Below are 25,024 nucleotides of genomic sequence, written 5' to 3' on the forward strand. Positions count from 1 at the left end.
AGTCTTTTCCCAACCGAGTGCGCCATGTTTAAGTATTGATTTGGTACTAAGGTACTTTTATAAAAAATAGGTATAAAAAAAAGTTAAGCTCAAAAAGGTATTTGGTAAACACTTAAAAACAACTTATTTTCATAGTTTTGGATGAAAAAACTGAAAACGAGAAGAAACAAAAATGAGCTTTGAAAAAAAGCTGAAAAAGTGAAGAAACATAAATGTTGGATTATATGTTGAATGTTGGATTATGATTTTTTATTAAACGTTGAATTATATATTTAAGATAAAATTTATAAATATTTTTCTTTTAAAAATAAAGTATATTTAGTATTTCACTTTATTTGTTAAGAAAATTAAATTAATGGCACATTAGTATTATACCTTTTTGGATCATTTCACATAGAGTTTACCAAACATTATAATACTGATTTTTTTTCCAAAAGCACTTTTACAAAAAAATTTACTAAAAAATCTGTTACTTTATTTTACAGTTATCTTATTCTCACATCACAACAAAAACAATTTTTTTCAAACACAGCAATACCAAACCAATCCTCAAGTCACACTCATAAAAGCAGTCGTTAAGGAAAAACAGTTTCTTCTTTGTTTTTTTGTTTGAGCGGGGTGGATCGAAAGTTGATATCATGTACTACAAAAGCCTGTTCAGTACTTCATTGCAGTACATGCAGAGACGACGACTTTTCCTCTGAGTTTTCTGCTTCTACTTTTTCCGATCGAATTATAAATATTTTTGGCGTGTGGTAGCCACTAGCCATTCCTCAAATTCTCAGCACAAACAACAGCGTGGCAGTGGATCAGTGGGGCTTTTTCTTTCTTTCCGTTTTCTCTGTAAAGTTTTGATCTTTTTGGCGGGTTCTTGCGAGTCAACCCTCTCTCTCAACGCAATAAGCAATCTGGACGATTTCAGATTTCAGATTTCAGATTGCAGATTGAGAAAAGGGTTCGTCTGCGGATACCCCATTTGTAAATTTCTGAAATTTCCAGCTCTCGATCGAAGAACAAGAAGAGAAAGTTGAGGTAATATCGTTGATGGGTTTTTGTGTTCTTCTGTGTTTATTTCATTTCAGCTATCAGATTAGTTCTTTGATTTTTTGACTGAAATGGTCTTGAGAAAACATGTTCATATCATCAAATTTTCTAAATTTTAGTCTTTCTCTCTCTCACACTCTCTCTCTCATTTGACTCTATCTGATCAGCGAAGGGGTTTTAGACCAAATGGGGAACACCAATGGCGAAAACGGAGAGATCGAGACGTTTGAGACAGAGAATGGACATGGGATTGAAGAGAATGGATGTGAGCCACAGGAGGATTTGAACAGAATAGTCCCATGGAGAAGGCAGATTACAGTCCGGGGACTCGTAGCCAGCGTAATTATTGGGGTAATTTACAGTGTTATAGTGATGAAGTTGAACCTCACCACTGGTTTGGTTCCCAATCTCAATGTTTCGGCTGCACTTCTCGCTTTCGTGTTCATCCGGTCATGGACTAAGCTGCTTCAAAAGGCTGGAGTTGTATCAACTCCCTTCACCAGGCAGGAGAATACAATAATTCAAACTTGTGCAGTTGCGTGTTATAGCATTGCTGTTGGAGGTCAGAAAAATTTCTGCTTTTGTTATTTTTTTCGTGTTGATGATTCGGTTTCATAATATTTTGAAATTTTGAATATGGGGTTTTGCTGAAATATGTGGCATTGCAGGTGGTTTTGGTTCGTATCTGTTGGGTCTAAACCGAAAGACTTACGAGCAAGTTGGGGTTGATACTGAGGGGAACACTCCCGGGAGCACCAAGGAACCAGCGATTGGTTGGATGACTGGTTTTCTATTTGTTAGTAGTTTTGTTGGGCTGCTGGCTTTGGTTCCTCTCAGAAAGGTAAGTCTAACTTTCGATAACACAAAAGGTTTGTTTGTGGGAGTGAAAAAGTAAATTGGGTTACGTTTTTGAACTGCTAAATTATTGAGAAAGAGGTTGAGATTGCTTGTGTGTTTGAAATTGACAAAGTTATTGATTCCGAAAGGTGTTTAGAAATGCAGTTTGGGTTGTTTTGCAGATCATGATAATAGACTATAAATTAGCATACCCGAGCGGAACTGCTACTGCTGTCCTTATTAACGGGTTCCATACTCCAAAGGGTGACAAGATGGCTAAGTAGGCATCCGTTTATATGACTTAATCTTCGGTTTAAGACTAAATAGGACTTGAGTTTGAAAGAACTCTTAACATGTTGAGATTCTTCTTGCAGACAGCAGGTCCACATGTTCATGAAATTCTTTTCAGCTAGTTTCTTGTGGGGTTTCTTTCAGTGGTTTTATTCTGGAGGAGAGCAATGTGGATTCGCTCAGTTTCCAACATTTGGATTGACCGCTTGGAGAAATTCGTGCGTGCTTTGTGTCTTTCATTTCCCTTCTGCTTGTCATGATTGATCCTTCTCTCGTTATTGATTGCATAAATTGAATTTTGCAGATTTTACTTTGATTTCAGTATGACTTATATAGGAGCAGGAATGATCTGTTCTCATCTCGTGAACTTATCTTTGCTCCTCGGCGCCATTCTCTCTTGGGGAGTAATGTGGCCATTGATAAGGGGTCTTAAGGGAGAGTGGTTTCCTGCAACTTTATCGGAAAGTAGTATGAAGAGTCTAAACGGTTACAAGGTTTGGACTAGACATTCAAGTCCATTTCTTAACCAGATTCTTACTGATTTTGTCATAGAGATCAATTGAGTTTCGTGTATCTTTGTTTTGCTGCAGGTTTTCATTTCCATTTCCCTGATACTAGGAGACGGGCTGTACAATTTTCTCAAGATACTATATTTTACTGGCTCAAACATCCACATGAAAATGATGAACAAGAACCTTAAAACAGGTAGTGTGCGACTTTGCATGGTTTATGCTTTGTGTGCGAAATGAAATAATTTGAGTCCATCATTACACTATCTCTCTCCTGCAGCTTCAAATAACAAGAATGCAAATGTTGATGATCTTCGACGAAATGAAGTCTTCATAAGGGATAACATTCCCGTTTGGGTAGCGTGCGTAGGGTACACCTTGTTCTCTGTCATCTCCATCATTATCATCCCGCTTATGTTTCCTCAACTGAAATGGTATTATGTAGTCGTAGCCTACCTAATTGCACCCTCTCTAAGCTTCTGCAATGCTTATGGTGCGGGTCTAACTGACATGAACATGGCTTATAACTACGGGAAAGTGGCTCTCTTTGTGCTTGCTGCCGTAGCTGGGAAAAACGATGGTGTTGTTGCTGGACTTGTAGGCTGTGGTCTGATCAAATCAATAGTTTCTATCTCCTCCGATCTGATGCACGACTTAAAGACTGCTCATCTCACTCTCACGTCTCCTCGATCAATGATTTTAAGCCAGGCTATTGGAACGGCCATAGGCTGTGTGGTAGCTCCTCTTACATTTTTTCTCTTCTACAAGGCCTTTAACATTGGGGATCCAGAAGGTGAATACAAAGCCCCTTACGCTATCATATACAGAAACATGGCAATTCTCGGCGTTGAAGGCTTCTCTGCCCTGCCCCAGCATTGCTTGCAGCTGTGTTATGGTTTTTTCTCATTTGCCATAGCAACTAATCTGCTGAGAGATCTTGCTCCTAAGAAAATCGGGAAATATGTTCCGCTTCCAATGGCAATGGCTGTCCCGTTCCTCGTTGGAGCGTACTTTGCAATTGATATGTGCATGGGGAGTTTGGTTGTGTTCGTCTGGCACAAGCTGAATAATAACAAGGCAAGTTCAATGGTTCCGGCAGTTGCTTCCGGTTTGATATGTGGAGACGGGTTGTGGATTCTCCCTTCGTCGATTCTTGCATTGGCCAAGATTCAACCTCCCATCTGCATGAACTTCTTGGCAAATAAGTAGAGCTGAGTTTGCGCCGTAGACTCGTAGTTGTGTTTTTCGAGTACATATAATTTCTGCAGGTGCAATTTCAGCACAGTATAGGGGAATTAATGATAATAGTTTAGTTCCCTAATATGTAATTTCAGGTAATACATAAAGTAATGTAGCATTAGTATAGTAGATGACGGAACACTATCCTGATCAGGCTTAACCCGCATTTTTCATATTGTATCTGCATTTTCCCCTATGAGATTGCACCTTCTTCTTCTTCCTTCCGTCGTAGACTACTACAGTATCTACGTAGATATACGGGGTTATCTTCTTCATATTTACCTCTTTTATACCTTGGTCCCAATGATCCTATATATTGAGTCTTCGTCTTATAAAGCAAGGGCTGATAACACTGTATTGATCAACTAGCTTAATCCACGTTTGTTGTATCGATAAGGTTGGAGCCGGTGAAAGATGCATGGTTTAAGAAGTTCACACATCAGATGCAAGACATCCATTTTTGGACCACCACCACCGATGTATGTCAATGACTGGTATTGTTTTCTGCTTGGTTTGCCAGCACCCCCGAAGGTGAAAACTTTAAGTTCAACTTTTCAACTTTTAGTGCTTTCTATAAGCAATTTTAAGGCTCGTTTTTGGCACGGTTGGCAAAAGCACTAAGCAAATTTTAGTGCTTTCTAGATAAGCATTATATGGCTGGTTTGGAAGTGCTTTTAAAATGACTGAAAGCGCTTTTAAATGTTTTTAGGTTCCAAAAGCACTTGAAGTGCTTTTCCTAGATTCATTTGTCTTTTTACTAAGGATTAATTCTGAAAACTATTGCACCAAAAACGATTTCAGTCATTTTGAAAAACATCTGCTTTTAATAAAAGCGCTTTCAGCAAAAGTGAATATAAGTAAAATTATATCCTACAAAACCATTCCCAAACTGGCCGAAGACTAGGCCTTTGATGCCCGGAGGCTGTGAGCCAACTCCAAGTCGGGGGTTGGTTTCAAGTTTCAACCTTCTTTGGCCACCGTCATGTGTTTTTCCAGCATAAAAAATCATGTATTTAAATAATATCACACATTAATTAAAAATTGTCACGTGGTGATACGTTTTTGAAATGTTCATACCAAAAATTGAAAAATTAAAAACGTTTAGGAATTTGCTTCTGTGTGGTTTCTAGTTTTTCGTTGGTAGGCAGAAACCTGTGGGAGAAGGTTTTTGGGTGCAGTTTGCGACGAGACATGTTTACCTTTTAAAAAAGAAAATTAATGAAAAGAATTTGAAAATTTTGAGTTTTAACGATAATAACAAAATAAAGGGTAAAATGAATAGTACTATGATTAGCTTTGTAATGTAAAAATATGATTTTTCGTTAAAGTGAACAGTATCAGGAGTTTTTCGTTAAAGTTATCTTTTAAAAATCATATAAGTCCTAGATAACAAGTGCGTAATTTTCCTGAATTCGAAGGGCATTTTGGGAATCCACAAGATCTCGTCCGTATATGGCTCCCTAAATCAAATTGCTGACTTCCTACTCTGAGAAAACAAAGCGGCACGGTTCATCTCGCAGTCGCAGAGCCTGCTCTCTCTCGCAGGTGAGTCCCAATTCTTCATCAATCTTTGTTCTTCAATTCACGATCTCTCTCTCTTGTTAATTTTTTTATTTGTTTTAGAATTTGTGTTCAATCCTTCATGGGTTTTAATCGGTATTTCAAAATTTTGTTGTCTGTGATTGGTGGAAGCTGTTTTTGTTGAAATTTCGAGGCCTTGGTGCATAATTTTTTGTGGGTTTTAATTGGTTTTTCAGAAGTTTGGTTTTTGAGATTGGTAGAAGCTGTTGTTTGATGAAATTTCGAGGATTTGGTGCACAAATTTATGTGGGTTTTAACGTTTTTGGTGATTTGTGCATGGACCATGGTGGCAGTGAAAGATGGCTTCAGATCCAAAAGTTCACGTATTTGAAGAGGTAGCGAAGCACAACAAAACCAAAGATTGCTGGCTGATTATTGCCGGGAAGGTCAGATCTTTATCTTGATTGGATATTTGCTTCTTGTACTGTAAAATTCGGTTCCCAGTTGATTGATTGATTTATCCTTTGTTTGGTCGCTGAGAAAATCTAGGAATATGAGAAATACCCCCGACCCAGAATTTGACTATTATATTTTTGCATGTCAATGTGGTCGTGTTCGTCACGGTCCCACTCCTCAGTGGTCGCCTTGTATCAGTCCCTTGATATGATTTTGGTTAATTCAATGGGAACTTTAACGAAAAACTCGTGGGACTATTCATTTTAACGAAAAATCACATTTTTACACTAAAATGTCAATCATAGTACTTTTCACTTTACCCTTTATTTTGTCTTTATCGTTAATACTCAAAGTTTTCAAGTCATTTTCATTAGTTTTCCTTTTGTAGGTAACTTTAACGAAAAACTTCCGGTACTGTTTATTTTAACGAAAAATTTTCAATACTGTTCACTTTAACGAAAAGCCCTTTTCATTAGTTTTCAAGCATTTTTCATTAGTTTTCCTTTTGTACAAACATAAACCAAGATTGTATGGAGTTTAGATCTTAAAACTAAATCTGCTAGCTGCGACAAAAACTTTGATAGTTAGAATAGGCTGATTTACCGATGGTTTGGAATGTCAATTTTCAGGTGTATGATGTGACACCATTCATGGATGATCATCCCGGAGGCGATGAAGTTCTTCTATCTGCAACTGGTAAGGCATTCGTTTAATACGTACCCTTTTTCTCAACCTGCAAGCCAGTAGGGTTTATGAGACTAATTTTGTTTGAAAACTGTAGGGAAAGATGCAACAAATGATTTCGAAGATGTTGGTCACAGTGATTCAGCCAGGGATATGATGGAGAAGTACTACATTGGTGAGGTTGATCAGTCAACTGTCCCATTGAAACGGACTTACATTCCACCACCACAAGGTCAATACAATCCTGACAAGACATCCGAATTCGTGATCAAGATTCTACAGTTTCTGGTTCCGCTCTTAATCTTGGGGTTGGCCTTCGCTGTCCGTCACTACACCAAGAAAGAGTAGAGTCTTTCTATTTCAGTATATCCGCTTGTAAGGATTAGTTACTCATCAAGATTCTGCGATTGCTCGTTTCAGTTATGTCGTTCTTGGTTTCCGTCATTGTTCATCCGACGGTCGGTCGGTCGGTTGGTTTCTAGCGTCTTTTTGGTTATAAGGTGATTGACAGATTGTACAACGGTTGATCTTAAATTAAAGGATTGTTCTTCTTGTTATTATTTCCATATGAATTCCTGTTCATTATTTGTTGCTGATCTCACAAAGGCAATTGTTGTGTGTTGCATTTAAGACCAGTGTGTGCTGGTGTCAATGTCGCAGGTTTTGTTTATGACGTTTTACCTTTTCTGTGGATTCGTTCCACCATGTGGTCCTGGACGCTGTGGGAAATTGTGGGAATATAAGCCATTTTAGAGACCGCATAGGATTCTCTACCCTCCTATTCCGATCTCCTTTTATCCCTTCCTCTCACACGTTGTTTTTTTTCTTATTATCTTTATAAAAAAAATCAATATAAGATGTTGACGTGGTTTAACCGTGACCGATCAATAGGAGGGCATGGAAGGGTAGAGAATCCTCCTCCATTGATAAAACTCCAGGACCACATGATAAAACGAATCCACAGAAAAGCTCCCGTTTTTCTCCTCTCTAAACCCAGAACAGGACATTCCACAAGCATCTTTGAGTTGGGTTCTTACAGACCAATTACAGCAAGACTCGAACCTATACCTTGGTCCAGCGAAGAGATCGATCCTTACCAATTCAACCAACCCACGTTGGCAGGTGGAATTATCTCCCATCTTTCACCAAAAGACAAATAAACAGGGATAAACTTTAGCAAGGCTCCCCAACTTTGAAGGGCAGTTTAGGGGGAACAAGAAGGCCTATAACTCATGGGCGTGGTTATATTTTTATAAGCAACAAACAGTGTTATTTCTAAATCGAACAATTTGGGAACACATGGAATACTCATACAGGAGTTTTACCTGCAAACCATGGAATCACGCGGTAAAACAGAGAAGAATACAACGCAGATAAATCTAAATAATTAATCTTTTCAACGTTTGACACCACCACTTTTAAGCAAGCTTGAAGAAAGTGGTAAAATTGATCAGCACTGACTCTGATAGTCTGATTGGAGTGAGCTCCCGACGTGCTTATTTTGGATGCTCCGAATAACCGGATTCTGGGAAACAACCATGATAACGAACTATGCTACCGATATACGCAGTCATGAGAAAGATGTCTCTATCTTGTCATGGAGGTTTACCACCAAGTCATGTGCATCGTCGAGGAGCTTCCATATATCAAGTTGCCCGGACATGCTGTTGCACTCCCGGATAATCTCATCCATGCTGCTGTACTTTTCGATTATCAGTTTCCTCTTCTGCAACACAGAAGCTGCGATTGCAAAAAGTAACAAATCGTCTGTTGGTGGGGCTCGTTGCCTTATCCTGCTCCACGCAGATTTTCCGATCCCTGCCCTAATGGCTGCTTGATCGGCCCACATTACCTCCCAGAGGCATACTGTCTGTTCGAATGTTAACTCTCTTCTAAATAGCACAACCACCATCCGATAAACGAAAAAGCAATCCTCCGCCTGGAGCTTCTCCAAGTGCCTGTATAGGTGGGAGTCCTTACATTTGATAATCTTAGAAACGATACTCAACTGCTTTCGGATCCCTACCTCGTCAAGCCTAAAATTATGTCGAGCCTTCTTCATGAAACCGACAAAACACCAGAAAGCCTCGTGATCCTCTGTTATTACAGCAGCTATAGGAGAAAGCAGGTCACTCATACCCTGGCAGTAACCAATTTCGGGATCATAGAGTGCATATGCTTCAAGAATAGCAACTAGTCTAGCAGCATGGAAAATTCTGCAAGGCTCCAAGTGACTGTAATCTTTCAACCCAACAGCCTCAGCAGAACGTGATGCCCTATCGTGTGACACTTCAGCTTGAGATGGGGAGTGCGGAATCCAATCTGAATTAGTTCGTATTGCATCAAGGCGTATGATCCGCTGCCATGTGGCAAAATCCTCACTGTTTAGCTTTGGTTGGACTTCCGTCCTCAAGGGAGAAGATTCATCCTTGGAAGTCACATCAGGATCATTTTCTTCCCTCCCTTCACATGAGGGGAAAGCCTGAATCACCTCAGGTTCTTCAGAGGAGTCCGAGTCAGATGAGTCAGAGTCTTTGGCATCCGCATTTGTGTTTTCTCTTGAACCATCATCATCTCCATCCAACAACGTACTGGAAGGGTCATCTGAGTATTCAGCATCTGGTATCTTATCTTCACTAGAAAGGGATTCCCTGGCGCTAACCACATCCTCAGAGCTGGGTGAATCTGTATCATGGGTGAATCTACAACTGTCCCCATTCAACTTGGAGCTATCATTTTTGCGCTTTGTGAGTCGGCGGCACTGTCTGCGGAGTTTCTCATATTCCTTTCTGCAACAAAATATTCGAACAACGTACCATAAATTTAGCAAGGCCAATGGATAAGAAACAGAGAATTACTAAACTGGAGAGAATTTATTCAACTTATGCAACATAAAGCTACAAAAGAAACTATATGGAATTGGCATTAGTACCTTTTCTGAGATCTTACAACATCTCTTTCTTCTTTTGAACTGTTTAATTCATAGCTGTTGAGACAGAGAAATCCAGTCAACATATGTACGTATGGTTTCATCACTTTCCGAAAACAACATTTTAATGTATATGCAGAACAGGAATCAGCACAGTGGTCAGATTTTATTTCAAAAACTCATGTCATCAACTCAGAAGGAATCGCATTACACTTCTTAAGTGGAGAAAAAAAATACTTTCTTGAAGCTTTGACTTACATTGACTACACAACGAAGTGTTCAAAAGCACAAAATGTCAGGTCTAAGCCTAAAATGAGCTGCTCCCAACCCAGAACCAGACCTAAATAAAAGCTCATGTATCTAGCAGTCATTATGTTTGATTTGGACCTAATGAGACGTCTAGAAGCAATAATCTACACGAATAGTAGGGAAAGAGCATATAATCCTCTGCTAGGAATGATACACCAAAACACCTGATGGTGAAGCCAAAATATCACATAGCGAGGTCTATCTCAGAGATGCAAGGTATTAATGCAGCAATGTTTTAGTTAAAAACTTAAAAGAGGTGTTGGACATGCTTACACTCCAAGGAGGAATGGCCAAACTTCTGCCCTAATACTTGGATCAACACCCTGCATTCAAAACAATTTAAGATGAATAACGTCAATGATGGAAGCATGAATACATACAAAAATTAGATGTTAGAGCATTCTTAACACAAAAAGTATAATACGAATGTGACAGCAACTCACCCCACTGCGAACTTTCTTCACCAACTTAACTCCACCATCTCGAAGCTTTCCATCAGGCGTAAAGAAAAGCCTCCATTGCTGAGGTGAAAGGGCATGTTTTCTTTTCCTGCGGGACCAAGGCGACTTAAGACGAACCCTGAAAATAAAACAATACGTGCAATTAGTAATGGTAAGATTAAGGAAGCATCAACTGTATGAAAAATAGTAATGCCTAAATGAACGAAAATGTTAGGCCAATAAAAACATCCTAAAAGTTGAACCCTTCATATAAAAGAAACAGTCTTGCCATAAGTCAACAGAATAATATATCATTTCAAAAGTCTGGATGTTCTACGGACGCTGCCTCGAAGGGCCAAGTCTAAGCAAATCAACTTGCTAGAGAAAATTATCGACAAGGATTAAAATGCCGATTAATGCAATAGCTTTGCAGCTTAAACAATTGACTTTGAATATCCAAAACATTTCAATCCATCTATCTGTTGAGAAGATTAGTAAAACCTAACTCGATTCGGGTTTATGACTTATTAAACCACTGCATTGTTGCTCAGTTGCAGCTTAAAATACAAACTTCAAACACTTATCATATTAAAACATAAAAACCCTAATTTGACTGGAACCATGAGACAAAAACAACACAAATCTTCTACAAGCAAATCGATACGCAAATGAAACCACCAATGTGGCTTGCCCAACACATCGAAGTATCGAACCCACAATTTTTTAAGCAACTGAAAGAGTAACAATTTTCAAGGAGGACCAAAATGCGAATGAAGAAGGTGACCCGAAAGAACGAATTGACGAGAAAACGCCATTAAAACAGTGGAACTGAGCTAAAATTGGTACTAAAAACATGAACTTGAAGCTCCCCGAGATCGGGATCTAAGAGCGGAAACTAAAAAGAAAAGCTTTGGAGAAAGAGAGAGAGAGAGACTCACCGATCAGAGGAAGAACAATGAGCTGGTGAAGAAGATGACACGACTAACAGAACCGAACGCAAATAAATCCACGAAGACGACGACGAAGACGAAGAAGGAGATGAATTCGAGCTCGAAGGCGACGACGAAGTGTGAGTTCGTCGTAGAGCTCTCATCTATCAGTGAATTTTTGTCCTAGGGTTTGCGTTTTTCAAAAATTCCAGAGCTTTTTTGAGAAATTTCAGAGCTTTTTTTTTTAATTTCTTTACCTAGTGGCAGTGCAGAACACGGCCACGACCACCGCGAGCCCAGCCAAGGCCGTGACGCCGATGGTCATGTACGACGGCGCCGCCGCCCATAAACCTCCTCCGCCGGAGATGAAGGCGTTTCCGGAACCGGAGGCGATCATGTGAGCAGGGTCGTGAATGACAGAAATGCCCTTGTGATCTGCTGCTTCTTGTGGGAGAGCAAGGACAGGAGGAGGTTGGGATGAATTGAGGATTTTAAATTTAATAATTTTACCCCCAACTGAAAAACTGCAAGTGTGGATGAATGAATGAAATATTGAATTGGGAAAGGCAACTGCTTTGGTTTGGATTTTTGCTTTGTTTTTACTTTGGAAGTCTTTCTCTCTCTCTCTCTCTCTCTCTCTCTCTAGAATCTAGAGAGTAGGAGAGTAGACACCATTTTTATAAGGAGTGAGAAAGAGAGTCAAGTGGAAGAGTTGAGCAAAAAAACAAAGAGTGTGAAAATCCTAACCACAATCCCTAATTTTTTTTTAGAGTAAAGTGTCAATTTGCCCTCTGAACTATCACTCAACTTTTAATTTCCCTCATAAACTTTTTAATTGAAAAATTAAGGACTTAATCTATTTTTTTTTTCCGATTTGCCCCCTACCGTTAGTTTTTCATAGATTTCATCAAAATTAACGTTAACTTTTATCGTGAGCAAACCACGTAACTGTCCTTTGTGGACAAAAACGCCACTTCACTAAACCTTCAGACATAAAAGTTATAGATTCACACATATTTGCATAGGTTTATATTTTAGAAATCTAAGGTTTTCAATTATTTTAAAGAATGAAACGATCAAACTACCCACACATGTTGTGCACATGCTTCCATTTAACAGAATTTTGGATGGAATGAATGAAAAATTAACAGCAGGGGCAAATCGGCCAAAAAAATTAGTTCAAGTCCTTAATTTTCCAATTAAAAAGTTCAAGGGGGAAATCAAAAGTTGGATGATAGTTTAGGGGCAAATCGACAGTTTACTCTTTTTTTTTTTATGAGAAATGCTAACCGCCTCTTTCAAAAGTATGATTTTTCATAAACTCTGTATATTTTGACACAATATTTTATAATATTAGCACAAAAAATGACGTTAAATTGTGGGTTAATAGAGAATTTGTGAAGAGTCACACTTTAAATGAGCTTGTTAGCATTTCTCATTTTCCATTAGCTTACTAATTCTAGGTCAAGCGTTTCCTTTTGTTTTTTTGTTTTTTTTTTTTTTTTTTGAGGGTAGGTCAAGCGTTTCCTAATTTGTGTTTAACATTAGGTATTGTATACTAATCAAGCATTTTTTTTAGTTAATTGTATTAGGTCTCTTGTCACTTTATTATATTTAGGGATTATATGACTAATTAACCCAATCATGTGAGATGGAAAATTAGGCAATTGGATGCATGATATGACATTACTCCTTTGTTAATTAAGAGGAAATGATTTATGCGTCTCGATTATCTTCTTTTACACTTGTCTATTTTCTCATTCTCATTTGACTTATTTAATTTAATAACTAAATGATATGAGTACATTAGGGATATCATTTCCTGTATTAATTGTTTGTTTGGACTCCTTCTTGAATGATTATAAGTGTTTTTATGACCAATAAAAACACTTGTAATTGCGTTATATACAAATGTTTCTAATTTACAAAAGTATTTTTAGTAGAAGCACTTTGATTTTTAATATGAATTTTAGCGTGTTTCTAATAAAAACACCTATAACAAAAATGCTTATGAGAGAATTCTCAAGAAGAAAATATGTTTTGTAAGTACACTACCATAATCACCACTGTATCAGCATGACCACCACAACTTGTACCTCCGACGCCATCATATTATGCATCGCCATAATCCTGCCACCATGGTCATCACCACCTCCACTGTCCCACCATTGCCATCATTACCATCATCTCACACCACTATCGCTGCCACCACCATCACAACCACATTCTCCATTCCATTACCCTCACCATAGCCACCACCACCTCCATCATCCCTGCATCTCAACCACCATTTTCAAAACCATCCCTCATAACCATTGTTCACACAATCATCCTCTACCATCATCATAGTCGTCATCGTCAGCACCACCACCATTGCCCTCTACCCCACTATTGCCACCACCTATATCCCACCACTACTAACACGTTTATTCTCACCACTACTACCAATACTCCAACCACCATTTCTACCAACTCCACTCTCGTCTCAACCACACTATCCTTACCACCAATGCCACAATTACTACCAAACGTAAAATTTATATACGTATATATTTTTTTTTACATTTAGTACCATACGCGTTTTCAATGTTCTCATTCTCTGAAATCATTCTCAAACTAAATTACTAGACACATTTCCAAATCACAAAAAATACAAAATCCTATTTGTCGTTTTCATTTTACGAAACAATTTTTAAAATCGTTTTATAAAACGTTACGAGACGGACCCTAAAAATCTTCCCCTACTTCGATGAAAGAAAATTGAAAACCAGAGCTTTTATGTAGAGTCACAATCAAGAGAAGCAAATTTTAGGGATCTGTGAAGTTTGGTAGGTTTATAACCACAGCCACATGCTTGATTTTAGTTGGGGGAAGAGATTCCGAGAATCTCTTTCACAAAGATCATCGGATCAAGTAATATGAGTATTTAAAATTTCATCTAACGATAAAAAAATATTATAGTTTTTAAGAGATCAAAACAGTTGGACCGTTGGATGAAATTTCAAAGGTCCGAATCACTTGATCCGGTAATCTTAGTAGAAGAGATCCGGAGATGAACATTTTCCTTTAGTTGACAAGTTCACCAAACTCCACTGTTATTTCTGATTGAGAACTTGCTTCTTACCTCCTCCTCCATAATTATACTAATACAACTACTCCCTTTAATTACTTGACCTCCTCAGCAATCAGCATGCTTAACTTATTATTACCACTCCCATGCTAAAACAAATAAATAATTAATTAACTAACTTCGTGAGATGTTAATAATGTTATCATACTTCAGAGTATTGAAAATTCTACCATTCAAAATTTTTATATCCAATCAAACGATTGTCGAAGAAAATTAAACATTCATTGAATTGAATCTACAAACTGTAACTAACAACGTATCTTACTCACGAGTATTGTAGATTTTTCGTTAACTGCAGTACAATTGCTTTTTCAATGAACTGTTTTAGTTAAACATATTAAAAAATGATCAAACCCAGTTTGACTAGGTCGATTAGGCATGATTAATTTGCTTAAATTAACGATAAAGAAATAGTGGTGTGCCACTTTACTTAATTAGTCATCATGTTATGCACACTTAGATAGAGAGTGCTCAAAATCTGCCCTACTAGTTTTGTTGTTTGTGCAAACTTTGGCACATTGTTAAACCAACTGGAAAAGTGCTTATAGTCAACAAAATCGGGCGCGGTGCTTTTGACATGGTAATGAAAATAAAATCTCTCCTTTTTCTTTTTTTACCCTTTATATTATTATTGCTATTTTTCTTTTTCTTTTACTTTTTTTTACTACAGTTGCTCTTTTTCTTTTTTACTTTTCTGTTGTGATCATATACAAGTTACATAAAAAGTAGAGACAAATGTTAGCGGGGATTCTCCAAAAAATGAGATTTTTCATCAACTTTTTGTCATTTTATGTTATTGGTCTAATGTTTTATAATGTTCGTACAAAAATTAATGTTAAACTGTGGAATGCAAAAAATTTATAGAGAGTCTCCCTTATGAAAGTCTTATGACATTTCTCAAAAAACATATGCAAATGATGATCTTATGCAGGGGGACAGGGCCCTTTGTACGTTTGCACTTCTATCACCTATCATTATCATGAAAGATTGTAGACAATGATCTCGAGCCGCGAAGCAATGAAGTTTTTTTAGCTGCAATCGATATGTCGCGTGATGAGAAAGATAATAATATAAAGAGATATCCGAATCACAGTAAACCCTTCAAAGTGAGACCATGGGACAACCAATTCATGCCTGCTGATGTAGAATATGCAGGTTTCATCAATCTGCTGTTCTTAAAGCATGCATCCTCCTTTAACACATTTAATTAAAGAGCGTGAGATCAACTATGTGACCCATTCTCAAAAGTTGTTTTGGCAAAAACTTAATTAGCAAACCTAATGAGGTAATTACCCAAATTCATTAAGCACAATGGTTCCACTATCATTCGTTTTCCTCTCCACTATCACTAACCTTTTTCCTTTTTTCTTTTTGTTTAATGAAGTTTGTCCATGAGATTTGAACTCATAAACTAAATCATCTCAAATTGAATTATCAATAACATCTTAGCACATATGTACCATTTTCAAAGAGAAAAACTTCGATAGGACAGCGTCACCAGTCAACTAGTCATGCCGCTTTCATATGGGATGCACACAATTTCATTAAAAGTCGTACCTACATAGAATTACATGATATCCAAATATAGTGACTCATTTTTCTTATAAAAGTGATTGACTATCCAGCTGGTCAGATTTTGTGTCTGAAGATTTTTTCTCCTCCTTTACAACCCCTTCAACAACTAGTATACATAATCACAATGGTTTATACTTGAAATTGTGATCTTCTTGGTTTGGAGGTTCAATGAACTTGTTTTGTTTTATAGTAGATCCCAACACCAAAGCCATACGAAGTGAGGTTCATTTCATTTGGCCACATTAACATGAACATAAGCAGAAGATGTGCTTCTTGTTTAATAAAATATATTATCTTTTTGGGCCAAATGCATCTCTCCGTTGCTTGAAAGATTGATGGGGAATTTGGGAGTAAATAAAGACGAAATCTTTGAGGACTTGGATGCAAAGTTTAGAAACCCAAGTCAGTTTTTGGTTGGATGGAAATGGAAAGATACAAAAGTTTACAACTTCATCGATTTTATTAATTATGCCACTTATCTGAATGAGCACCATACAATGTACGTAATCGATTAAACTAAACATAATTAAGCAAGTGGATGATTGTCTGCAAGAACAAGGTCACATGCTCAAAGTCAGTCCTTGGTTTCATAATTTTTACAGATTTGCTCAGCATAAAACTCAGCTCAATGACATTTTAAGATTCATACAACCGACTTCAAATATTTTGTTGTTGTTGTTACTGCTGCTTAAGCAAGTAAATAACCCGCTAATACTTTCATTGATAAAAGATCCTTTCTTTCTTAAGGGTGTGGTTCTTGTTAATAGTCTTCATTCTTGAGACTGAAAGAAACTTTCATGCAAGCGCGACGAGAATAAAGATTTTATTAGTTAAAAAATAAAAACGTTATAGCCCAATTTCATGAGAGAAATTTTAATAAGATTGTTTGATTACAAGAGCTCTCGCAACGAGTGAGATTAAAACAAAAGGAAAACTAATGAAAATGGTTTGAAAACTTTGAGTTTTAACGATAAGGACAAAATAAAGGGTAAAGTGAATAGTAGCATGTTTGATTTTTTAGTGTAAAAATATGGTTTTTCGTTAAAGTGAACAGTACCATGAACTTTTTGTTAAAACACCCTAAAACAAAATGAGAGACCAAACGTATTCGACCATGGAGTCGCTTGGCGGAAGCCAAGAACACAAACCAAATGGTGTTCGAGGCAAGTTGCTTTACCGATGCTGTCGGTAAAACAATCGCAGTGGTACGAGGGAATGGTGAGCAGCAGAATATATAGTTGCACATTGTGATAAGCTGCTTGGACACACAGATTGCATGACAAAAGGTTTACAAGAAAATTGTATCCGTTACTGAAAAATGCATCAAAGAGGACCGAAAAGGTCACCAGTTCTTGCTAAGCAGCGAATCAGAGTGATTTCTGTCTAAATTATTGAACACAAAACACGTTAACATCGACATCGACATGTAAATAGCAAATACATCAGATGCAAGTGCAACGAATTGCAAAGCCAACGACATTCTGCTCCTACAGCTTGGAAGCCGCACCCTGGTCTAAGAACCAAGTTAGCTCGTCTTCAGCCGCAAGCAACTGAACAGGCAAAGTATCAGGATGCTGACTGTTTCCCAGTGCTCTCTGCACGGCATCAGCTTTATTATCGCCTGCCACCACCATTGCGTTATATGCAGCAGAGTTGATCACTGGGAAGGTAAATGTAATCCTCTCTGGAGGTGGTTTTGGTGAGTCCTCGATGTGAGTCACCCATTTTGTCTTCTCGTTGCAACGCGGATGACCAGGGAATAGTGAAGCAAGATGTCCATCCGGACCCATACCCAGAAGAATGAGATCAAACTTTGGAAATCCACTAGCTTTTGAAGTGGCAATCACATTGCGCTGAACCAAATGTTTAAGACAGGTTTCGTAATCTTCTGCTGCTCCCTCAGCTGAAAGTGCATCATTAATGGCGTAAACCTGGCCAGGGGGAATCAGTACCTGCCAAAATCCAAAATTTAGCAAGATTAAGTTGACGAATTAACGACTTTGTGCCATTAGGCAGGGCTTAGAATGCTTAGATCATAGTCACACATCAAATATTTAATCTAGACACCGTTAAAAGAGTACATTTCTTTCTTCATCCCATGACCAACTAGTTATTAGTTTCAATTTCCCGATGTACTAACTAAAACCGAATCATGTTTTACCACAAAACATGCACAATATCATCTCCTTAAATCCAACCACTATTTGGTAACATCAACGCTTTTTTTTCCCGACCAGAACCGTCATCTCATGATCGAACCCTTACAGACAAAAGCGAGACCAATTTCCAACTGTCATATCTTGATTGTTAATTGATACACACTGTGACAAAGAAGCCATACCACTCACCAATTTCTCAATCATATATAAACCGAATTACAAACATCAGTCTTCTGATCTTTCGTTCACATACATTCTTTCTTCGTTTGGTTGACAAATTTATTTCTTCTTCCGATAACTAGCTACTTATTAGGTTCAATTAACTGACGTACTCACTCATTAACTCACATCATTTTGGCTACAAACTATGCACAATATCGTGCCCTCAAATCCAACCACTATTCGGTAAAACATCAAGACAAAGCATAAAAAATACTCATAAAAATTGTACCTTAGAGAGTAAAACATCAAAAGCAAGTTTATAGTTACTGTCGGGGTGATCCTTTTTCACCACTCTCTCATCCACCCAGAACACATGCCATCTTTCCCAATCCACTGTATCCTTATACGGCGCTTCCGTTAATTTCCTGTAAATCCAAACATACAAAATACTCATAAAAATACAATACAATAAAAAAGCAGTAATAAAAACAATCAAACTTGCTATTGAACAACCAAAAACGCTTCTAAACAGGCAAACAAATTAATGGCGCTTATGTGGCGTGGCAGAAATGCTTACAATATAAGCAGACCCAAAAGCACATACTTCTCGAGTAAGCACTTGAATTAACAAAAAAATCTGCGTATTTATGATAAAATCACGTCTAGCAGAAGTACTTAGAACATAAGCAGGCCCAAAAGCACATACTTTTCGAGTAAGCACGTGAATTTATAAACATTTCTACATGAATCACTCCTGGCAGAGGTGCTTACAGCAAAAGCACACCCAAAAGCACGTACTTTTTCCAGTAAGCACTTGAAATAACAAAAAAATTGTGCATGTTTATGATAAAATCACTTCCAGCAGAAGTGCTTACAACATAAGCAGACCCAACAGCACATACTTTTCGAGTAAACACTTGAATTATTAAACATTTCTACATGTTCATGATAAAAGCACTTCTAGCAGAAGTGATTGATTATACCTAAGCAGACCCAAACCAATCCGAAATTATTAAAAAAAAAACAAAATGCTTGAGGGGGTTTGTTTCTGACCTGAGCGCGTAAATGAGAGAGCCGCCGGACAAAGCGACGGTGAAAGCTCCCCTCTCCTTCACAAACTTGGCCGACAGGTCGGCGGTGTACTTCGCCAGACGCACCGCCACTTCCTCCGCCGTCTGAAACTTCTCCACCTTCTTCTGACACTGACCAGCCATCTCTGCTGCCGCCGATGATGCCGATGATGCGGAAATTGGGTTCTTGAAATTCAAGCGAACGGGTTTAATCGAGAGGGATAGAGATCTTGGCGCCGATCGCAATAAGATTATCGCCGGCGCGCGAGATGTACGCGATGAGGAGAGAGTCGTGCCGAGTGAGAGGGAAAGACGGGTCGGGGAGCGTACGGAGGCCATGCGCAGTGCGCACCCGGGCTTACTTTAGGTATTGGCTGCGGAAAAAAACCGACCGGGCCACAAAAGTCAAACGGTGAGTGATGAAGTACGGTTACGGTGGACTGCAGTTGGAGGGAGTTGGTCAGTGACTGTTAACTGACTTGGGCGGTGAACCCAATGGACTTGTGGATATGAATTAAGGCCCGTTTGATAATTATTTTTTTATTTAAATTACGTCGATAATTTTACAACATTTACCAACTCGTGCGGTGCAAGATATTTGTAATTCAGTTGGTTATGTACAAAATTTACGATTCACGTGTATATGAGTTAGCGTCTACTTAAAATTTTAAAATTGCATTGGTAAAAAGCTCTTCCAACTTTTATACAATTTAGAAGCACTTATAAGCATGTCGAATATGACACAACTTCATCTTCTTCTTTTTTGTCCAGGACACAACTTCATCTAAAAAACGTTTTTTAGTTCGAAAAACATTTTCTATTAAACAGTGTCAAATACAAATACATAAACTGTGTCAACAATACTTTCATTAACAAATAAACACATTTTGATAAACTAGGTCAAAAGCGCTTTTGGTAGCAAAAATACTTTATCCTGAAAGAAAAGCTTTTGATCGCTTGAAAGTTACGTTTGAGACAAATTTTGGACAGCTAAGAGTGCTTTATGACATAAAAAAAAATCACTCCTAATTACATTTGGTTGAAAAACTTATAAGCATTTTTTAGTCGTAAAAGCATAATAGCTCGTTTATATGTGTTTTTAAAATGATTAAAAACGCTTTTAGAGAAAATATTTTTGGATTCCAAAAGCACTTAAAGTGCTTTATGCAAGAAGCACCAATTATGTGCTTCTTCCAGGAATCACCAATTATGTGCTGCTTCCAGGAAGCACTTTAAGTGTTTTTCCAAGATTTATTTGCATTTTTACTAAGAATTAATTCTAAAACATGTTCACCAAAAACATTTTCAATCATTTTAAAAACACATCCAAACGAGTTACAAGTGTTTTTAGTCTAAGCAATATCAAACAACTTTCGCAAACATGCTTTTACTACTTAAGAGCTGAGGCCCACTTAAGACAAACTTACTTGCATGCAATCTAAACCACTACTGAAATATATACATCACAGAGGACCCACTTAAGACAACTTTCGCAGTCTGTGTCTGCGGCAAGGTGCTTTTCCGACGCCGACGGTTAAACAACCGCCGTGGTACGAGGGAACGGAGAGCAGCAGAATATATAGTAGCTTTACCACTACTGAAATATACATCACAGAGGACCCAAAAGGTCACCAGTTCTTATTGCCACCACAGAGGACCAAAAAGGTCACGAGTTCTTACTACTAGCAAGAAAAGCAAGCAGCGAATCACAGTGATTTCTGCCTACATTATTGAACACAAACACATTAACATCGACATGTAAATAGGAAATACATTGGATGCAAGTGCAACGCATCGACATTCTGCTCCTACAGCTTGGAAGCTGCATCGTGATCTAAAAACCAAGTTACCTCGTCTTCAGCTGCGAGCAACTGAGCAGGCAAAGTATCAGGATGCTGAATATTTCCGAGTGCTTTCTGCACGGCATCAGCTGTGTCATGGCCTGTCACCACCATTGCATTGTATGCAGCAGAGTTGATCACCGGAAAAGTAAAAGTAATTCTCTGTGGAGGTGGCTTTGGGGAGTCCATAATGTGAGTCACCCATTTCGTCTTCTCGTTGCAAAGCGCATGACCAGGGAATAGAGAAGCAAGATGTCCATCTGGACCCATACCCAGAAGTATGAGATCAAACTTTGGAAATCCAGTAGCTTTTGAAGTGGCAATCACATTGCGCTGGACCAAATGTTTAAGACAGGTTTCGTAATCTTCTGCTGCTGCCTCGGCCGAAAGTGCATCATTAATGGCGTAAACCTGACCAGGGGGAATCAGTACCTGCCAAAATCCAAAATTTAGCAAGATTAAGCTGATGAATTAACGACCTTGTGCCATTAGGCCCTTGGAGGGCTTAGAATGCTTTAGATCATAGTCACGCATCAAATGTTTACTCTAGACAGAGTTAAAAGAGTACATTTCTTTCTTCATCTCATAACCATCATCATTGCCATATCGAACCCTAAAAACAGAAGCACGACCCGAAATTCCCAAATTTCAGATTGTCCATTAATTACACTGATACAAAGAGCCATATCACTCACCAATCTCATTCACATATAAATCAAATTACTATGAATCTTCACAAGGAGCAAGCAAAACAATAAGAGCAACTAAAATTAAAAATCGACCACATAAAAATCACGGCTTTGACACGCAATATTGCAAAATTTAGTACTTTGACACAGCATTCAGAAGAAAGCATAAAAAATTGTACCTTACAGAGCAAACCATCAAAAGCAAGTTTATAGTTACTGTCGGGGTGATCCTTCTTCACCACTCTCTCGTCCAGCCAGAACACATGCCATTTCCCCCACTCCACCGTATCCTTATACGGCTCTTCCGCTAATTTCCTGTAAATCCAAACATACAAAATACCCACAACAATACAAGAAAAGAAAAAAGCAGTAAACAGAACAATCAAACTTGCTATTGGACAACCAAAAACGCTTCTAAATAGGCAACAAAAATGAATGGCGCTTATGGGTCGTGGCAGGAATGCTTACAATATAAGCAGACCCAACTTCTCGAGTAAGTACTTGAATTAATAGCATGTCTATGATAAACAAATTTCTTCTAGTAGAAGTGCTTAGAACATAAGCAGACCCAAAAGCACAGACTTTTCGAGTAAGCACGTGAATTAATGAACATTTCTACATGTATACGATAAAATCACTCCTAGCAGAAGTGTTTACAGAAGAAGCAGACCCAAAAGCACGTACTTTTCCGGTAAGCACTTGAATTAACAAAATTGTTTATGATAAAATCACTTCTAGCAGAAGTGCTTACAACATAAGCAGACCCACCAGCACATACTTTCGAGTAAACATTTGAATTACTAAGCATTTCTACATGCTCATGATACACTTCTAACAGAAGTGCTTATAACTAACCTAAGCAGACCGAAACCAATCCGAAATTATCAAAAAGAAAATGCTTGAGGGGGTATGTTTCTGACCTGAGCGTGTAAATGAGAGAGCCGCCGGACAAGACGACGGTAAAAACTCCCCTCTCCTTCACAAACTTGGCCGACAGGTCGGCGGTGTACTTCGCCAGACGCACCGCCACTTCCTCCTCCGTCTGAAACTTCTCCACCTTCTTCTCACACTGGCCCGCCATCTCTGCCTACGCCGATGATGCGGAAATTGGGTTCTTGAAATTCGAGCGAACGGGTTTAATCGAGGGGATGGAGATCTTGGTGCCGATCGGATTGAGATTATTCCCGGCGCTCGAGATGTATGCGATGGGGACAGAGTTGTGCGGAATGAGAGGGAAAGCTGGGTCGGCGGGAATATACGGAGGCCATAATCGGTGCGCAACCAGGCTTACTTTAGGTAGTGGCTGAGGAAATGGCCGACACGTGTCGAAAGACAGGTCAATTGTCTATTATCAACCACATCGATATTGTCTTCCATTTGTTAATTATTTCCAGTCTGACAATTATGAAATTTTATCACAAAAGACCATAGTATTAGTTGAAGTGTGGTTAGAATATTTAAACTTTTTCTTCATAGATACGTATGGTAGTTGTGAGATATTTTATCACGTCCCTCATGGGCTATAGATTAGGATATCTCATTACGCTTGGAACCCAATTAATGGGTCATACTTGGGAGGTCTACACATCAGAGGCAGATTGTCTGCCCTCCTCTTTGGGTATCATTCTCATCCCCTTCTATTTTGTGCAGTCACGGTTAAGCCACGTCAACATTTTATATTAATTTTTTTTATAGAGATAATAAGACAAAAAACAATAAGAATATAAAATGTTGACATGACTTAACCGTGACCACACAAATAGAAGGGGATAAAAGGGCATCTAAAGAGGAGGGTAGACAATCTGCCTCCCTACACATCGGTAGCCAAGTAGAGCCAATGAGACACCCTACCCGCGGGGCCAAGGACCCACCCATCACGTGACAGTACGGCACCCGCTCCATGGCTTTGATACCATATTGAAATCTTCATAGAGACAGGTCAAAAGTTCACTTGCAAAAATATATTATACCGAACTTGTTAATTACCTACCACTTGCATAGTTTAGCAGGTGTGGGGCTTAATCCAAAAAATCCTCGGTATTAATTGGAGGAGCGTTGGATATTTAAACTCTTTCTTTTATTACAGACATGGTTGATGTAAGATATTTCAACAACAGGAACCCAAACAACAAAAGGCGAGTGAGGCTGTGTAGTCGGTTGGAATTGATCAGTAACGTGTGTTGGAGTTTTTGATAGAAATCTCCTTCTAGTTCATTGTCCCACGTTAATGACTATCAAAAGTTTCTCACTTTATAACATTTTGTCCAAGTGATTAGAGAGATGGACCGGAACAAACTCCTAGTATAAACAACAGTAGAGCAAACCAGTTTTGCTGCTGCCAGGAGCGAGACACACACAGAGACGGGGGAGAGAAGAAAGAGAGCCGGAGAATATGCAGATCTTTGTGAACCCTAACAGGGAAGACTATCACCCTCGAGGTGGAGTCTAGCGACACCATCGACAAAGTCAAAGGCCAAGATCCAAGACAAGGAAAGTAACACCATCCACACGTAAGATGTTTGAACACAGAGATTGCATGACAAAATGTCACCACTTCTTATTTACAAGCAAGAAATACTGAAAGTACATGACAGAGGACCAAAATGGTCACCTCTTCTTATTTACTAGCATAGCAAGAAAAGCAAGCAGTGAATCACATTGATTTCTGCCTACATTATTGAACACAAACACGTTAACATCGACATGTACATAGTAAATACATTGGACGCAAGTGCAACGAGTTGCAAAGCCATCGACATTCTGCTCCTACAGCTTCGAAGCTGCTGCTTGGTCTAGGAACCAAGTTACCTCCTCTTCAGCTGCAAGCAACTGAGCAGGCAAAGTGCAAGGAGGCAAACTATTTCCAAGTGCTATTTTCACGGCATCCGCTAGATCATCACCCGTCACCACCATTGCATTATATGCAGCAGAGTTGATCACTGGGAAGGTAAAAGTAATCCTCTGTAGCGATTGAATCAATAATCTGAAGGCCATCTACTAGCACTGCTTACTTCTACTTAAGTTGGAGATAGGTCCTAATATTAAGATGGTGGTGGCTTTTTATTTGGTGCGTGGCGGATATCTAGAGTTAGGCTAGTTATTTTTGGTTTGTAACTGTATCAACGATTCAAAATAGGCTCAATTGATATCAGTTCACATGTCTCCTATTTTCGTCATTGAGGTTAATATAAAGAGGTATTCGTCGATTTG

The 25,024-nt window shown here is 38.5% G+C and overlaps 5 protein-coding genes across 9 annotated transcripts; 2 read left to right on the forward strand and 3 right to left on the reverse strand.

Annotated features, from left to right (window-relative positions):
• Nucleotides 1-551: 551 nt before the first annotated feature.
• Nucleotides 552-4,133, forward strand: LOC103444222 (metal-nicotianamine transporter YSL3-like). The gene is made up of 8 exons (XM_008383146.4): nucleotides 552-1,032; nucleotides 1,212-1,606; nucleotides 1,713-1,885; nucleotides 2,064-2,161; nucleotides 2,256-2,390; nucleotides 2,477-2,666; nucleotides 2,763-2,877; nucleotides 2,962-4,133. The coding sequence occupies exons 2-8, from the start codon at nucleotides 1,231-1,233 to the stop codon at nucleotides 3,888-3,890; spliced, it is 2,016 nt and encodes a 671-aa protein (XP_008381368.2). The 5' UTR covers nucleotides 552-1,032; nucleotides 1,212-1,230; the 3' UTR covers nucleotides 3,891-4,133.
• A 1,193-nt stretch (nucleotides 4,134-5,326) lies between these two features.
• Nucleotides 5,327-7,141, forward strand: CYB5 (cytochrome b5-like). 3 transcript variants are annotated; one of them, XM_008383138.4, is made up of 4 exons: nucleotides 5,327-5,465; nucleotides 5,795-5,887; nucleotides 6,527-6,593; nucleotides 6,679-7,141. In XM_008383138.4, exons 2-4 carry the CDS (start codon nucleotides 5,801-5,803, stop codon nucleotides 6,927-6,929), a joined length of 405 nt encoding a protein of 134 aa, XP_008381360.2. In that variant the 5' UTR covers nucleotides 5,327-5,465; nucleotides 5,795-5,800; the 3' UTR covers nucleotides 6,930-7,141.
• A 666-nt stretch (nucleotides 7,142-7,807) lies between these two features.
• Nucleotides 7,808-11,873, reverse strand: LOC103444191 (rab GTPase-activating protein 22-like). 3 transcript variants are annotated; one of them, XM_008383129.4, is made up of 6 exons: nucleotides 11,446-11,825; nucleotides 11,198-11,347; nucleotides 10,263-10,398; nucleotides 10,093-10,142; nucleotides 9,514-9,567; nucleotides 7,808-9,370 (listed from the first exon to the last, which is right to left on the reverse strand). In XM_008383129.4, exons 1-6 carry the CDS (start codon nucleotides 11,583-11,585, stop codon nucleotides 8,152-8,154), a joined length of 1,749 nt encoding a protein of 582 aa, XP_008381351.2. In that variant the 5' UTR covers nucleotides 11,586-11,825; the 3' UTR covers nucleotides 7,808-8,151. The 3 variants fall into 3 exon arrangements, with proteins under 3 accessions (XP_008381351.2, XP_008381345.2, XP_008381336.2); XM_008383123.4 differs by lacking the exon at nucleotides 11,198-11,347 and having other exon boundaries at nucleotides 11,446-11,873; XM_008383114.4 differs by having other exon boundaries at nucleotides 11,198-11,866.
• A 5,307-nt stretch (nucleotides 11,874-17,180) lies between these two features.
• Nucleotides 17,181-19,806, reverse strand: LOC103444180 (probable 6-phosphogluconolactonase 4, chloroplastic). Its single transcript, XM_008383103.4, has 3 exons — nucleotides 19,268-19,806; nucleotides 18,504-18,639; nucleotides 17,181-17,845 (listed from the first exon to the last, which is right to left on the reverse strand). Exons 1-3 carry the CDS (start codon nucleotides 19,621-19,623, stop codon nucleotides 17,381-17,383), a joined length of 957 nt encoding a protein of 318 aa, XP_008381325.2. The 5' UTR covers nucleotides 19,624-19,806; the 3' UTR covers nucleotides 17,181-17,380.
• A 1,083-nt stretch (nucleotides 19,807-20,889) lies between these two features.
• LOC103406594 (probable 6-phosphogluconolactonase 4, chloroplastic) lies at nucleotides 20,890-23,200 on the reverse strand. The gene is made up of 3 exons (XM_029104779.2): nucleotides 22,735-23,200; nucleotides 21,994-22,129; nucleotides 20,890-21,557 (listed from the first exon to the last, which is right to left on the reverse strand). The coding sequence occupies exons 1-3, from the start codon at nucleotides 22,893-22,895 to the stop codon at nucleotides 21,093-21,095; spliced, it is 762 nt and encodes a 253-aa protein (XP_028960612.1). The 5' UTR covers nucleotides 22,896-23,200; the 3' UTR covers nucleotides 20,890-21,092.
• Between the last annotated feature and the right edge of the window lie 1,824 nt (nucleotides 23,201-25,024).

Source organism: Malus domestica, chromosome 01 (assembly GCF_042453785.1).
Source record: "Malus domestica chromosome 01, GDT2T_hap1".
In the NCBI taxonomy this organism is placed as follows: Eukaryota; Viridiplantae; Streptophyta; class Magnoliopsida; order Rosales; family Rosaceae; genus Malus; species Malus domestica.

Excerpts from the sequence above, each read along its gene's own strand:
- LOC103444222 (XM_008383146.4), top strand. The coding sequence starts at position 1,231 with ATGGGGAACACCAATGGCGAAAACGGAGAGATCGAGACGTTTGAGACA. Across the intron at positions 2,667-2,762 it reads AGAGTCTAAACGGTTACAAG|GTTTTCATTTCCATTTCCCT; the intron begins GTTTGGACTAGA and ends GTTTTGCTGCAG. Across the intron at positions 2,878-2,961 it reads GAACAAGAACCTTAAAACAG|CTTCAAATAACAAGAATGCA; the intron begins GTAGTGTGCGAC and ends TCTCTCCTGCAG.
- CYB5 (XM_008383138.4), top strand. The coding sequence starts at position 5,801 with ATGGCTTCAGATCCAAAAGTTCACGTATTTGAAGAGGTAGCGAAGCAC. Across the intron at positions 5,888-6,526 it reads GGCTGATTATTGCCGGGAAG|GTGTATGATGTGACACCATT; the intron begins GTCAGATCTTTA and ends GTCAATTTTCAG. Across the intron at positions 6,594-6,678 it reads AGTTCTTCTATCTGCAACTG|GGAAAGATGCAACAAATGAT; the intron begins GTAAGGCATTCG and ends TGAAAACTGTAG.
- LOC103444191 (XM_008383129.4), bottom strand. The coding sequence starts at position 11,585 with ATGATCGCCTCCGGTTCCGGAAACGCCTTCATCTCCGGCGGAGGAGGT. Across the intron at positions 10,143-10,262 it reads TGAAGAAAGTTCGCAGTGGG|GGTGTTGATCCAAGTATTAG; the intron begins GTGAGTTGCTGT and ends TTTTGAATGCAG. Across the intron at positions 9,568-10,092 it reads TGGCCATTCCTCCTTGGAGT|CTATGAATTAAACAGTTCAA; the intron begins GTAAGCATGTCC and ends CTGTCTCAACAG.
- LOC103444180 (XM_008383103.4), bottom strand. The coding sequence starts at position 19,623 with ATGGCCTCCGTACGCTCCCCGACCCGTCTTTCCCTCTCACTCGGCACG. Across the intron at positions 18,640-19,267 it reads TCTCTCATTTACGCGCTCAG|GAAATTAACGGAAGCGCCGT; the intron begins GTCAGAAACAAA and ends TTGGATTTACAG. Across the intron at positions 17,846-18,503 it reads TTGATGTTTTACTCTCTAAG|GTACTGATTCCCCCTGGCCA; the intron begins GTACAATTTTTA and ends GGATTTTGGCAG.
- LOC103406594 (XM_029104779.2), bottom strand. The coding sequence starts at position 22,895 with ATGGCGGGCCAGTGTGAGAAGAAGGTGGAGAAGTTTCAGACGGAGGAG. Across the intron at positions 22,130-22,734 it reads TCTCTCATTTACACGCTCAG|GAAATTAGCGGAAGAGCCGT; the intron begins GTCAGAAACATA and ends TTGGATTTACAG. Across the intron at positions 21,558-21,993 it reads TTGATGGTTTGCTCTGTAAG|GTACTGATTCCCCCTGGTCA; the intron begins GTACAATTTTTT and ends GGATTTTGGCAG.